At 42.4% G+C, this 15,098-nt stretch overlaps 1 protein-coding gene across 1 annotated transcript in view; it reads left to right on the top strand.

The window, feature by feature from the left end:
- The window catches only part of LOC126236100 (sialin), a 415,633-nt gene that overhangs the window by 324,078 nt on the left and 76,457 nt on the right, over nt 1-15,098 (top strand). Inside the window, exon 6 of the mRNA XM_049945170.1 lies at nt 8,782-8,866. Coding sequence (XP_049801127.1) covers nt 8,782-8,866 — 85 coding nt within the window. The remainder of the gene's footprint in view (nt 1-8,781; nt 8,867-15,098) is intronic.

Below are 15,098 nucleotides of genomic sequence, written 5' to 3'. Positions count from 1 at the left end.
ATACTAACAAAAAATATTTTTCTTCATATTCGGTAAAGTTGCCCAGAACTTTATAAATCTGAAACAAAAAAATCAGATCACTTGAAAGAATTTTGCTGGTTATTACCAAAATTAACCTACAAAAATGTCACTCACTTATGTGCCACTCTGGAGAGAGAGAGAATAAATTTTAAAAACGGTTTTTAGTTTTTATGTTATCTCTAGAACTTTTTATTTGCTTACAGAACTCCACATCTGATCATGATAATGGATTTATTGCATTATATTTATGTCTTCCACTTCTTAGAGTTCTTTGGCATGATTGACGTTTAATGAAATGTATTTTGAAGGCTAAACTTTCGGCTTGCTTGCGTAAAGTTTAACCCAGACCACCAGCAGACGAGTTGAATGAGGGCAACTTCCAAAAACAAGTGCCAACTGGTCAGAACGAACGACTCCCAACAACCGACGACTGAACCAAGACAGCGCTTGTCTGCACAGTTTTACACATCATTTTTCGGCCATGCCAACTGGACTGCTGGGTTGGTGATTCCATAACTGCATGTCGTGCTGTGTTACACGCCATGGAGTTTGACAAGCTCCTGATTCCTGGAGTGAACATCTTTTCTACCATCAAATTTCGGGCTTGGAATAGTCGCCGGAATCCGTGCGACCGTGTTGGACCGGCCCCTTTCTGCAGCTGGGCAAGGACTGTAGGTGGAAAGAACAGAGAACAAATTGGGGACTCTATTTTGGAAACGTTTGGTAGGTTTTCGCATTCGCGTTGACTGCAGGACAGTACTCGAAACCACCACCGCGCCAAGGAAAAGGCATAATTTGCTGTGAACAGTCTAACAACCAAACAAACCCAAATTAGGCCTACGAGGGTCACTCCAAAAGAAATACACACTATTTTTTTTTAAATCCATCTTTTGTTCTACATGTTTGAAAGTTTTACAGTGTGTAGATACATCCTTTAGGAACAATATTTTCGTTTCTCCACACAATTTCCATCCCTCTCAACTGCTTTACGCCATCTTGGAACCAGCGCCTGTATACCCGCACGGTAAAATTCGGGACCAACCTGTTGGAGCCATTGTTTGGCAGCGTGCACAAGGGAGTCTTCATTTTCAAGCCTTGTTCCACGAAGAGAGTCTTTCAGTTTCCCAAAGAGATGATAGTCACATGGAGCCAAGTCAGGACTGTAAGACGGGTGTTTCAGTGTTGTCCATCCGAGTTTTGTGATCGCTTCCATGGTTTTTTGACTGACATGTGGCCGTGCAACAGCAAAACATCCTGCTTTTGTCGATGTGGTCGAACACGACTCAGTCAAGCTTGAAGTTTCTTCAGTGTCATTACATATGCATCAGAATTTATGGTGGTTCCACTTGGTATGATGTCCAGTAGCAAGTGTCCTACAGAATCGAAAAACACCGTAGCTATAACAGCAGAAAGTGTGGTTTTGCATTTTTTTTTCCTTGGGTGAATTTGAATGATGCCACTCCATTGATTGCCTCTTCGTCTCTGGTGAAAAATGGTGGAGCCATGTTTCATCACCTGTCACAATTCTTCCAAGAAATTCATCTCCACCATTCTCGTACTGTTCCAAAAGTTCGCTGCATACCGTTTTTCTTGTTTCTTTGTGAGCCATTGTCAACATCCTGGGAACCCACCGGGCATTCGGGAAGACGACGGTTCCGTGTCCTGCCATCCTGATTCAGGTTTTCCGTGATTTCCCTAAATCGCTCCTGGCAAATGCCGCGATGGTTTCTGTGAAAGGGCACGGCCGACTTCCTTCCCCGTCCTTCCCTAATCCGATGAGACCGATAACCTCGCAGTTTGGTCTCTTCCCCCAAACAGCTCAACCCACTGGGCACAAGCCTAGTTTAACGCCAACACTTTCAGTATTCTGCAAACACTTCCTTCCCCTATCCTAATGTAGCGTGACAATTCGTTCACTGTGATGCGTCTGTCAGCAGTCACCAATTCGTTAACTCTCTGCACATTGTCTGGAGTGTGTGCAGTACGAGGCCTGCAGCTGCGAGGACAATCCTCATTATTGCCGTGCCCGCTTTCATCACGTAACCTGCTTACCCACCGACTAACTGCACTGCGATCGACAGCAGCATCTCCAAACACCTTTTTCAACCTCCTGTGGATGTTCCCCACTGTCTCGTTTTCACAGCACAGGAATTCTATGACAGCACGTTGCTTCTGACGAACTTCAAGTGTAGCAGCCATCTTGAAGACATGCCGTGACTGCGCCACTCGCGGGAACAGGTTGAACTAAGTTTGAAAACAAATAGGAAGGATGTATCTACACACTGTAAAACTTTCACACATGCAGAATGAAAACTGTATTTTTACAAAAATAGTGTGCATTTCTTTTGGAGTGACCCTCGTATATTGTCTCGTAGCACTCGGCAGTTCTAAAACAACTGTTTAGTGTAAACATAGATAATCATAACTAGAAATGTTTGAGAATTCTATAAAGAATAAAAAGCCCGTACCCCAGATTACAAGAGGTTGCAAGTCCCTTACAAGGTGCTTGTTCGACCGATTCTTGTGTATTATTCATCAGTTGGGATCAGTGGCAGGGAGAACTGATGGAAGAAAAGACCCAAAGAAGAGCGGCTCGTTTCGTCGTCGAATCGTTTAGTCTGGCGAGAGCGTTACAGATACGCTCAACAAATTCCAGTAGTAGGCGTCATGCATCACAGAGAGGTTTACTACTGCAACTTCGAGAGATCACTTTCTGGGAAGAGTCAGACAACATATAATTTCCTCCCACATACATCTCCTAATGATGTGAAAATTCGAGAAATAAGCACTAATACAGAGACTTAGGAAATTCGCGAGGGGAACAGGAAAGGAGAGAACGGTTAGTGCTAACAGAAGTACCCTCCGCCAGAAACCGTCAGGTGGCTTGCAGAGTATGATGTAGATCTATACGTTCTACTCCCTTTATCCGTCTCTTTTAACTCGTGGGTCACAAGCTATTCAGTTACAATCCTCACTAACTCTCTCCAAAGCTCGGTGTTTCTTCCTATCTTCCCCTTATCTCATGTTGCTTACCACCAACACTCACTCCTTCTTTTTTATCTGACTAGTCTCTCGACTGATTCAATGATGTCTTCCATTTGTTCTTCATCTATGCGAATATCTGCATCTATGTATGTACTATTACACTAAACATTTTCTATAACCTGCCTGGCATATTCTAGTAGTCCATATCTGACCCTAACATTTTTCTGTGATCTTTCCAGCACCCCGCCATCTATCCATATAGACTTTAAGCCGTCGGCATGCGGTACAAGTTACTTAACGTTGCTCTACGAGTTTTGCGACGTACTTCCCGCTATTTCTCCTTGAGAAGCCATTTCATCGTGTGAAACAGTAAAAGCGTTCTGCGATATTTCGGCAACGTGCCACGTAAGGTAGAACCAGTAGGAAGCAATAACGCTCTCTGCGTCTCAAGCAAAAAAAATGGTTCAAATGGCTCTGAGCACTATGGGACTTAACTTCTAAGGTCATCAGTCCCCTAGAACTTAGAACTACTTAAACATAACTAACCTAAGGAGATCACACACATCCATGCCCGAGGCAGGATTCGAACCTGCGACCGTAGCAGCAGCGCGGTTCCGGACGGAAGCGCCTAGAACCGCACGGTCGGCCGGCTCAAGCAGAAAGCAGGGCACCATACTGTATTTTTCCTGTGCAACAGAAGCCCATATTCGGTGGTATTTATGTTATGCGTTACACCCCATGCATGTTTGCTGTTTTTAAACATCAGCACATTGAATGTCTCAAGAAGGAATATTTATTGGCACGATTTGTTGTAATATAACAATGGGAAACGTCATATTAGTGGTTAAAGAATTTTCGTATTTAGTTATTTTAGCATTATAATTCGCTCGTTATGAGTGCAGGCTCTATTATGGCAACGACCCACTGAAGATTCATGAAAACGTGTTGCTTGTCTTAGGATTTGTTATCATTAAGTGTCAATAACGTTTCGGCGACTAAAGCCTTTAGCGGATTATAATAGAAAATACGAGGCCAATAGTAGCTGAATTGGTTATGGCGCCATGCTCTAGAACCAAGGGTGAACTGGAAGAGGATTCGCTACCCGCTATACCCAATCAACTTCGTGTTTTCTAAAAAGTTGTAAGACTTTCCTCTGAAATTAATAGAGATAATTTATGTAATATTTGGCGTTATGTAAATATAAGTGGCTCTCTGTCAGGAGTGAATCTGTTCGATTGGGTGAACTTTTACAAGCTGAAGCCCGAGCGGACATGAATCTTTCATTTTTGTATTATTACACGTTCACGGATATTGAAGTTTTTATTTATGTTCTCCACGACGAAACATGACTAGCGTATGATCAAAAAAGGAAATGTGCGTTTTAATAGAGCTAACATAGTAATTCTGCGCGTGTCCATTTTCATGAACAAACTGTATGGTTTGCGAGCCAAATAAAGTCGACAAGTACCGACAGATAGCGTTGAGAGCGCAAAATCACGTTAACCAGCTCGTGACGTGTCCAGTCTGCGTGCACGTGAATGTTACCTGCTTCGTCCCTTGTGCCGACGGCTTTAGGAGGTTGTTCCAGGTTGCGTACCAGCTCAGGGAAGCCGGGTTGTCCCGGGCACGAGTGGCCAGAAGTGGACGAACGGCTGATGTGCGGGCAGTTTTTCACTAATGTGCTTGATCGTACTGCTCTGGCCCAGTGCCTGCGGGCATTGGTAGCCAAGCAGCTGGTGCACGCGCGCGGCGCTTGCAATACGGCCTTCTGGCGCACAGCCTACACCATCTGCAGAACGATTAGGACAGGCACGGGTGCCTTGCACCATGGGGCAGTGTTGCAACAGACCTTAGCAGATGCCCCACTAGCTAGTACCGTCTTCTGGTAGGGTCTTCCAAAGATTTCTTTTGCCCATCTATTGCTTAACTCATTTCATATTTTACTTGTTAACACAATTTTTAACTGTTTTCGATAGCACTACACTTCAAATGCTTCGAGCTTATTCTTCTCTGGATTTCTGATGCTCCACGTTTCATTTTCGTACAGTGCTGTGCCCCAGATCTACGCTTCCTGTGAACTTCTTCCTCACTTCCGTTTCGATACCCGCTACCAGGAGACCTCGTTTATAAAAAGAATATTTCTTTTCCTGTCCACATCTACATCTAATGTGTTCATTGTTTCAGCCATTTCTGTGTAATCTTACTTCTTCCATTAGCGTACCGTTCCCAATTTTGATGTTAACTATGTCGTACTACTGTTTATCTGCCCCCTCTTTACCACATTCTAAGTATCCTGTTCACACCACTTGACAGGTCTTCTAGACGCTCCTTATATATGGCTAGAAGGGCAATGTCGTGTGCAAACCTTAGCATTGCTGTCTGTTCCGTGTGCACCTCCGACATTTTCTTTCAGTTTTTTGTGATATTTCCTTCGATACACATGCTTTCTACCACAAAACTTGTCTTTCGGGAACTTCCATTATTACTACTCCCTCTTGGATTTTATAGATGCTGAAGATTATTTGTCTGCCTTAGACTGTCAAAGGCTTTCTGTAAGTAGACAAATGATAGGACCATGTCCTGACTACAATCTCCCTTCCATTGCTAAGCGCAAGTTCAGAACTATTTCTCATGAAACCAGACTGTTCGACGTTCAGTATGTCTTCTGTCATTCTGTACATTAATCTGGTTAGCAGTTTACAGTCGTGACTTGTCAGACCAGCTAGCTGGCTGCTGTGGCTGAGCGGTTGTAAGCGCTTCAGTTCGGAACCGCGCTGCTGCTTCGGTCACAGGTTCGAATCCTGCCTCGGGCATGGATGTGTGAGATGTCCTCAGGTTAGTTAGGTTTAAGTAGTTCTAAGTCCAGGAGACTAATGACCTCAGATGTTAAGTCCCTTAGTGCTTAGAGCGATTTGAACCATTTGAATCAGACCAACTGTCCGACAGTTTTTGCATTTATCCACTTGTACCTTCTTTGTCCATGTGACGATAATTCTTTCCTAGAAATTTAAAGTTGCCACCCATTTCATAGATTTTTGACGCATACTCAAATTACCTGAAAGTTCCTACCTCGCCCACAGATTTTAGTAGCGCAAAAACCATGTTATCAATTCCTGCTGGCTTATTTAAGCACACATCATTCAGTCCTCCGCAAACACACTCATCGCCTTACTGAATGACCAGTTTTTTCCTCCTCTTCTATCACATCCTGGGACTGTCCTCTCCGTTATACGACTTTCTATGATTTGACGGGATATTAGCGTCAAGAAATTCTCCTTATACGTTTGTGATGAAAGGAATCTATATCAGTTCCGTGTGCATACGACGTTTTTTTCTGTAGTTACTGTGTGATTCCTTGTTAACTCTTCTCTGTTGTATGTATGTCGATTTGATAATGATCGCCTACATTCATAAAGCACTTATGGTAGTTATAGAATGAAGTTACTTTAATTGTATGTCACTTTGTGCACAGTATCCCGGAATTGTATGGAAAACCCTCTTGAGATTCTGTAATATTGATTCTGAAAGAGATGACCTCAGTTCTCACCAAATACACATTTTTAATCGCTAACCTCATGTTCAGCTGCTCCTGAACTCTTTTTGTCGTTAATATCCACATAATAAGGGACTTACAAATCAGTCAAGAGCCATAATAACAATGTCAAACTTGAAAACGTCCCTACGAGTCGACATTTTAGATAAATGTTTTTCGAGTTTCTTGCTGCGTCAGATTTGTTTGTCAACTCAGGTTTTCAGCGACTTACTGTGTCGTCACAGGAAGGGTCGTGTCCAGACAAGGTATTCAATCCATTTTCTGACCACCCAAGAAAATTCAGTAACTGGTGCGCCTAGTAAATGGCAGCCTTGGTCTCAGAGTTTGAAAAATTCCTTGTGAAAGAGGTATCAGTTACGTTGGTCACTGTTATAAACAGGAATAACACAATAACCTCTTCAGTCTTGTTTATTAAATCGCAAATCACTTTTTAACCATTATGTTAGCCAAGCGTCTACCCAGGCTCACACTCAGAAGTAATGCAGAATTAAAGTTTGGTTATACCAATGTCCGAATGTGCAGGGTGGGGTGCACGTCCCGTAATTATTCCCAAGTCCAGTGAAGTTCAGTCTCTCCAAGTGAAGTCGCAAGATTTTCCGCCGAGCAGCTAGGTAACCTCGAGTGGTGCGGCGAGTCATCCACAAGCAGCTGGAACACGGCGTACTGCACTTCCCGATGAGAACTGTCGTTTGCGGCGGCGGCCGGGTTTATATAAGGCTTGCTAGTTAATGGAGCCGTCGGCTGGGGTCGCTGTTTTCCAGGGAAAACCAATCACAATGTTTCCTGGCGTAGCCAATTGCCGTGTGCTGACAAACGCGCGCGCGCGAAGGCGGCCAGCGATGGTAGCCGCGAGCCGTCCGGAGAAGTGCGGCCAGCGATGTATTTGGCGGCCGCGTACTGGAGCGCGTTGTTCCGTGTTTGTTAGAAGTGGTGTATACCACAGTCACTCTACTATAACTGCAGCTTCCAGAAACCTGCGCAGGGCACCGGCGCGATATTAAATATCGCGATTTCGACAAGTCTATTGTTAGTGAACACAGCGTCATAACAAACATACCATTTCATTTGACACGAAAATTTTATCCCATGCATCTATTTATGGGCATTCTGCCATCAAAGAAGCCGTTAAAATCAGAATGTGCAACAATAACTGAAAGTGGGACAGTTGCTGTTCAATTAGTAGTGCACGGAAACGAGCGCCGGATGCTGAAACGCTATAGAGAAGCAAGTGAGTTCTCTACCATCAACATAATCAGCATCTCCACCAATGTTCCTTAGTCACAGATTTCGACATAATCTCTTGTAGATAATAGAAGATTCGTGACTTCGTGGCGTTCCCAAACATAGTTTGGTCAACTAAATACGAAACTGTCGCACGGGGTATTTGTTCGACGGATAATTCCTGAGGATGAAGACTGTGGAAGTCGTTGAAAGCTTGAAATTACGAACAAATCTGACGCGACAAGAAATCCAAGAAACAACCGGTGTCAGACTTGGTAACTGCTATGGTTCAATCAATATGTATATATTGATTGTTTTAAATAATTATTGTTACTTGGACTCCTGACATCATCCATGAATCAAGCTATTTAACAGCTGACGTTCGAATCAAATACATTCCATTCCATGAATTACATTGTATTATACTTAGAGGACACGCACAGGAATGACACAGTCATAGTAATACCTGACAGGGAAGCGAACACACGATGCTTGCTTTCCGAGACACGTACGCTTCCCCTAGACCACGGAATCGGCCACGAGACAGCTTCGGGCCCAACATTCATACCGATCAACGTATAGCAGCTAACAAGTCTGATATTGTTATACGGCAGCCATAGAGGTAGCACCTCTTAATGGTTTCAGGAACATTAAATTCGATAGTCAGTTATAGGTTCAACTAAGATTATTATTATTATTAGTAGTAGTAGTAGTAGTAGTAGTAGTAGTATCGTACTATAAATGTTTTCATTCAATTAAATTATGCATTTTAACCATAAACTTGGGGGTGATGTTTCATCTGTAACCAAGTTACGTATGATGTCAGGATAGATGAAACATTGTTACCAAAGGAAGTGGCAAAAAAAAAAAATGCATTGTAAATCAGATGAGTAAATCTGTAGTACGGGACCTGATAGTACCACACGTTGGTACTGTAGTTTTCTCAGGTAAAAGAGTTACAGCTCTGTAATTGTTGTATGAATACCGTCTCCTGTTTACAGGGAGTGACGTGGCCGTCCATTCACCCCATGGTGGCCAAGTGGATTCCACCTATGGAGCGCAGCAAGTTCATCGCCAACACCATGGGTAAGTGCACACCAGAGGGTCTAATGCTTTTGTGGGACATACTGTGGGTGAAGCAAAGGGGGGGGGGGGGGGGGGCGAAGGAGATGCAGCAAGATTAGGAGCTAGAGAGATTGTAGTGAAAGCTGTCGAAATTAAATTTCGCTATTTGACTTACAGGTTGGAAACAGCTGACTAAATGCCATCTTTGAACGTAAAAAGCTTGCGTGACATGTATTTATGCTTTATAGAAATGCGAGTTATTCTTACAACAAACTCACATTAACTAAAGAACAATATTTTTACTTTCTCAGCTGCGCGGTCAGGGGCGCCTTGCCACGGTTCGCGCGGCTGCCCCCGTGGGAGGGTCGAGTCCTCCCTCGGGCACGGGTGTATGTGTTGTCCTTAGTGTAAGATAGTTTAAGTTAGATTAAGTAGTGTGTAAGCCTAGGGACCGATGACCTCAACAGTTTGGTCCGACAGGAACTTACCACAAAAATTCACTTTCCGAAATCTCAAAACTCACTGTAAAGCGCGATCCGAGCAATATTTACAGTCAATACCAGTATTTCAAATACTTCAGAGGTAAAATAGTTTAACTTTTTGCTAGCGAAAAAAATGGCATGCATAAAAAAATACCTAAGCAGGAAGATAATACGGAATAGGTAATATAAAACTGTCCTGGAAAAATTTCCTGCTTCTTAAGATTGGTACGCCAAATTACATCAACTGCTCCAGCTGCGGATGGGGTAAGTAGAGTTGCCTATATTACGATACACGAAATATTTCCGGGCCAGTTTTATATTATCCATCCTGTATTATTCCCACATTTACGTATAACTACACAAGCCGCTGTACAGTGCACAGAGAAGGCCACTTTGGGCCAAAACGAACGAGTTCCTATCATACTCTATTCCTGTGTGAAGCGAGGGAGAAATGACCTTCTTTAAGTCTCGGCATGTGCCATAACCTTTCATCTTATTCTCGCCATCCCTGGACAGGATGTACGATGAAAGTAACAGAGTTTTTGTACGGTCTTTCTGGATACCAGTCCTACAAATTTTCCCAACAGAGTTTCACAAGAACTTCTTCTTTCTGAGACTCGCACTAAGTGTAGCAGCCTGTCGGTTAGGATTTCATACGCCCTATACTGAGCTAGTACGATCCTATCAGCGCGACTCTGGATTCTCTACTGTTTGCTGCCACTTCTTCTTTATAGGAGATCGAAATGCTAGAGCAGTATTCTAGTACTTCTCACACTATCTTCTTTCATACGACTTTCTTTTTCAGATCCACCACACTTTCCTTTTACACGAAGTGGTATTGCTACTGGATATTCAGACGACTTCAAGGATTCTAGAAGCTTTTCTCGAATTTTTCAATCTAATACTACTTGTCTTTGTTATGAGAATGGTATTTCATTATCCACATTTACAGTGGTGTCACACATTGCAACAAATGGAAATACCGTCCAAGTCGTTCTGCATCTTCTTACGCTCATCTAGTCAACATACTTTCTTGTAGACGAGAGCATCTTCAGCGAACAGTCTGACACCAATTTATAAATCACTTACGTATAGTCATACGTTTATCCGTTCTATGAGGCTTACTAGTGGTGGCAGTATAATAAAATTTGCTGTGATTTTAAATACATTGTTCGTAGAATTGTAGAAGTTATGGAAACTTGGAAGACATGATTGTAACACACATTCTCAAGCGCAACCACTAGCTTATATTGCATTATTCTCACGTTTAACGACGTAATCGCTGCTTCACAAAACCCTTAACGACAGGCGTGTTGCATATCCGTACATACGCAGGGGCTCTTGACATTCAATTCCCTCTTGGTCATCTCTAGATATACACGTTATTACAAAGGGACGTTTGCTTCAGTAGCCTCGGTGTCCATTTATAGTTTACTCCATTGTGATTATGCAGTTGAGTGGGAGCTATTTTCTGGAGTGAACTTGCTCCCTTCTAGCAATATGAAAGCCTTCAGTTCCAACAATCAACGAGGAGGAAGAAAATTATAGGAATCCACCAATATCGAAGAAGTCTCTTCTAAGAGAAGAGTATTATTGGTTCGGCTGAATTTCGGTGATTTTATAGAACAAGCAGTACGCCATTTACATTGCCTCTCCTGCGTTCTTTAGTTTTACTTTGGCGAGTTTACTGCGTAACATATTTAGATGCAAGTAGCTCTGTGTAGAAATTGGTTTGAGTTTGTATTTGAGTTTCCTACTATTTTATTATTCCCTTTTTCCTTTCTTTTATGCAAAAATCTAATGATTACTTTGCAAGAAGCCGAAACCGGTTATGATACCATCTGTGTGACACAAGGCTGTATAAATACTATAAAAGAATATTATTAAATTTTCTTTCTGATCTTCATTAGGGGCAGAGATGGCGAGGGAGGAGGGTGCGGAATAAAATGGTGGTGACAGGAAGGACGTCTGGCTAGCCTCTAACATTAACAACGCCAAATGCAATAATAACAATGCCGACGTTATGTAGGTATGAGCTTAAGGAAAAATAAGGAATGAAGTATATTATAGACGCGTAGTAGCAATACAATGTTTTTCTCGCATCTACTGCCTGAGAAGACGATCTTAAAATGAAGCATTTAAGTTTTTCAAGGAAATTATCTTCTGATGTTTGTCTTCTGTTTCCAGCACAGATAACGTTAATAAGGAATATATTTAAAGCCATTCTGGTACGTCTAATCGAACTAATGGCTGTTAGCAAAACTGAACATTCTTTTTCCAAGCTACAAACACTTCTTAAATGGTCGCGCAGTGCTGTCAGCAGAAGGCTGGCGTGAATGGCCACAGGCCTGTCCAGCCGGCGGTAGAGTGTGACAGAGGTGTTGGAACATATTAAGTAGCAGTACTCGAAACAATACGCGGCTCATCTCTCAAGAACGCCTTTGGAAAAATCCAAGACTTATCTTTCACAGCAGAAACCACGAATTTTCCTCAGCCCCCCAAACAGCTATCCCACAGAGATCGTGCGAATAAAATAATAGAAATGAAAGCTCGCGCAGTGGCGCAGAAGCATTCATTCTCCACACGCTCCGTCCACAAATGGAACGGGAACAGACTTTAATGTATGGTTCAACAAGAAGTTAACTCTGCCGCGCTGTTTGCAAAGAGAGTATAGATGGAAATGTAGACCAGGGGTGTCCAAACTGCAGCTCGAAGGGCCGCCGAAAGAAATGTTCTATAAAATTCCGTTTATGTAAAGTTATGATAAATCGAATACTTTCAATTGGCTATTCTCTCCATGTTCCATCCCCCCCCCCCCCCCCCCACACACACACACACTCACACACAAACACACACACATTTACGAGTATTTTGCTCAGCGATTATTGTTAGTGTTAAGGATATTATGTGTGGCTCAAAGATACACGTCTTCTTCCAATGTGGCTCAGGTAATCCACAAGGCTTGACATCTCTGAGGTAGACGTCTAAACCTATGCAGAAACTGAAGACAACGAACAGGTGATGTTTCTAAAATAATAGACCATTTTGAAAATACAAGAAGAAGGGAAAACTCATTTAATTAAGAAAATTATTTAGCTCGCTAACATACATTTCATTAGCAGCTCACATTTTTACAAGGATTTTTGAACTGAAGGACTATTTTGAATGTGTACTTGTTTTGACATGCAGTATAGTATTAAATTTTTCACTTTCTACGAAATTACTCATTTTTTTCCCTTTATTGGTGGTTCATGCTTTTATTCTTAACGTAAGAGGTTGTCTAACTAGTTAAATAAAAATTCTCATAAAAAATAGTTTGATTTTATATTTCATTGAAATTTACCTTGTATGTGGCAGTATTTGTTATGTACAAAATGCAAGGTCGAATAGCTGTTTCACGGACGTTCAGGGAAAAATTGGTAACATTATATTTCGTTTCACCAAAGTATTTAAAATAAAATAGAGTGATTTTTTAAAGTTCACTTTTTGATTCAAGAGGGAGGGGAGCAGCTAGGGTAATGGTGTATTGTAGTGTTTGCATGGGGTTGGGGCGTGGGGAGACTACGTGAGGGCGATGTTTTATTGAGATGGCAATGGAGTGGAGTGCAGTGGGGGTGATCATGCAAAAGGGGGAGCGGGTCCACTTTATGTACTTGCCCCGGAGCCCCCAAGATTGTACTTAGGTCCCTTGTAAAAAGTGACGGAATGTGCAAGCAAAACAAAGTTGATTATGTCGATGGAATGCAGTGTAATATCCGATCATTTGTAAGTATTTGATGAAGCACAAGATAATTTACTGCATTTACTGCATGTCACGGCTGTGCTGTTCAAAGTACTTAAACTTGCTGCTTGGTTAAATGCGGAGTCGTGGGAACTGTAGAGGGTAGCAGCGGAGTGGATGCTGATGTGGGGAAGGAGGTTAAGTTGAAAATTTTGGAAATTTGTAGTATGTTCTAGGGGACCAAACTGCTGAGGTCATCGGTCTCTAGGCTTACGCACTACTTAATCCAACTTAAACTAACTGTGACATCTGAAACAATACGACGCCTAGGGTTCACTGTTATCGGAACAACTTCCACATATTCTCGACACGGCTCCACCCGATTTTCATCTGTTTCCAAAACTTAAAGAGCACTTTTGAGGACTTCACTTCAATGGTGATGAAACGGTGTCGGCAGACGTAACATTATGGCTCTGTCAACAAAGTCCAACATTCTACTGTGACGGTATAAACAAACTTATCTCACGTTGGGAGAAATGACTATGTTGAGAAATAAATATATTGACGCGGAAAATCAAGATGCAGGATGTTAATAACACGTGTTTTGTTTAAAGAGATTTAATAGTTTTCGCATAAAAAGTTCTGAAGAATTAACTTTCAGCACGCTCTCGTAATGTAAGTGTTAAGGTAACCCAAAAGTGCTCCTAGGAATCTCAGAACACAGTATTTATAGTTAAACAAACGGTTATCTACAAAGCTGTGTAGCTTTTTTTTCAGTCTTGGTACACAATGAAATCTTCACGGACAGTGCCGCCGCACAACGCTAGAAGAACCAAAATAATATTGCGTGTCCCACTGATGAAGTGAAATATCGGCCGGTAATTAGTTTTCTGCATTTGAAGTGGGATAACACTGCAACAATCCGTGCATAGTTGGTGGGAGTGTACAGCAACAGTGCACCATGATATGGCAATAGTTAGGTGGCTCAAAGCTTCCAGTGTGGTCAAAAAAGTCTGAATGAAGAAGAAGGACATGGCAGACTATGTCTCTTTGATGAACACGGAATCACAACAGAGGTAGAGGCTCTGGTACTCGAAGATTGTCGTACCACAATCGAAGGCAGGACACTTAGAAGATGCAACAAGTCCACTAAAGAGACAACTTACTCTACACTCGTTCGTCCTCTGTTAGAATATTGCTGCGCGGTGTGGGATCCTTACCAGGTGGGATTGACGGAGGACATCGAAAGGGTGCAAAAAAGGCAGCTCGTTTTGTATTATCACGTAATAGAGGAGAGAGTGTGGCAGATATGATACGCGAATTGGGGTGGAAGTCATTACAGCAAAGACGTTTTTCGTCGCGGCGAGATCTATTTACGAAATTTCAGTCACCAACTTTATCTTCCGAATGCGATAATATTTTGTTGAATCCAACCTACATAGGTAGGAATGATCATCAAAATAAAATATGAGAAATCAGGGCTCGAACACAAAGGTTTAGGTGTTCGTTTTTCCCGCGCGCTGTTCGGGAGTGGAATAGTAGAGAGAGAGTATGATTGCGGTTCGATGAACCCTCTGCCAAGCACTTAAATGTGAATTGCAGAGTAATCATGTAGATGTAGATGTAGATGTAGATGAAGTAATGGTGCAAAAAGTTAAAATCAGTTATGGACAAATTTTCAACATTTTGCACGTCATTTTGACATCACAAACGGCGCCGCTCGCAGGGTTTCCTGACTCCTCACGTCCGTTCAACGTCTATCGAATCGAGGCAGTAGCGGAAATGTTTCATGTGTGTCAGGCAAATCTAGCTGTCTTGTTTGACCCACCTAATCACCATGGACGAGTCCTGGTTGTATCATTACCAATCCGAACAAAAGGAACAAAGCAAGCAGTGGAAACAAGTGGATTCACCACTGCCGGAAAAAGGCGAGGGGGATGCTTAGTGTTTTTCAGAACTTCTATGGTGTGTGGTGCTAACAGATTACGCTGCTAAGTTTCCACAGGAGCATACCATCGAAATGTCCCGATGAGGTCACGGGGGCCTAAGG

This window comes from Schistocerca nitens, chromosome 2 (assembly GCF_023898315.1).
Source record: "Schistocerca nitens isolate TAMUIC-IGC-003100 chromosome 2, iqSchNite1.1, whole genome shotgun sequence".
In the NCBI taxonomy this organism is placed as follows: domain Eukaryota; kingdom Metazoa; phylum Arthropoda; class Insecta; order Orthoptera; family Acrididae; genus Schistocerca; species Schistocerca nitens.
This window is presented reverse-complemented; position numbering and strand designations above follow the sequence as displayed.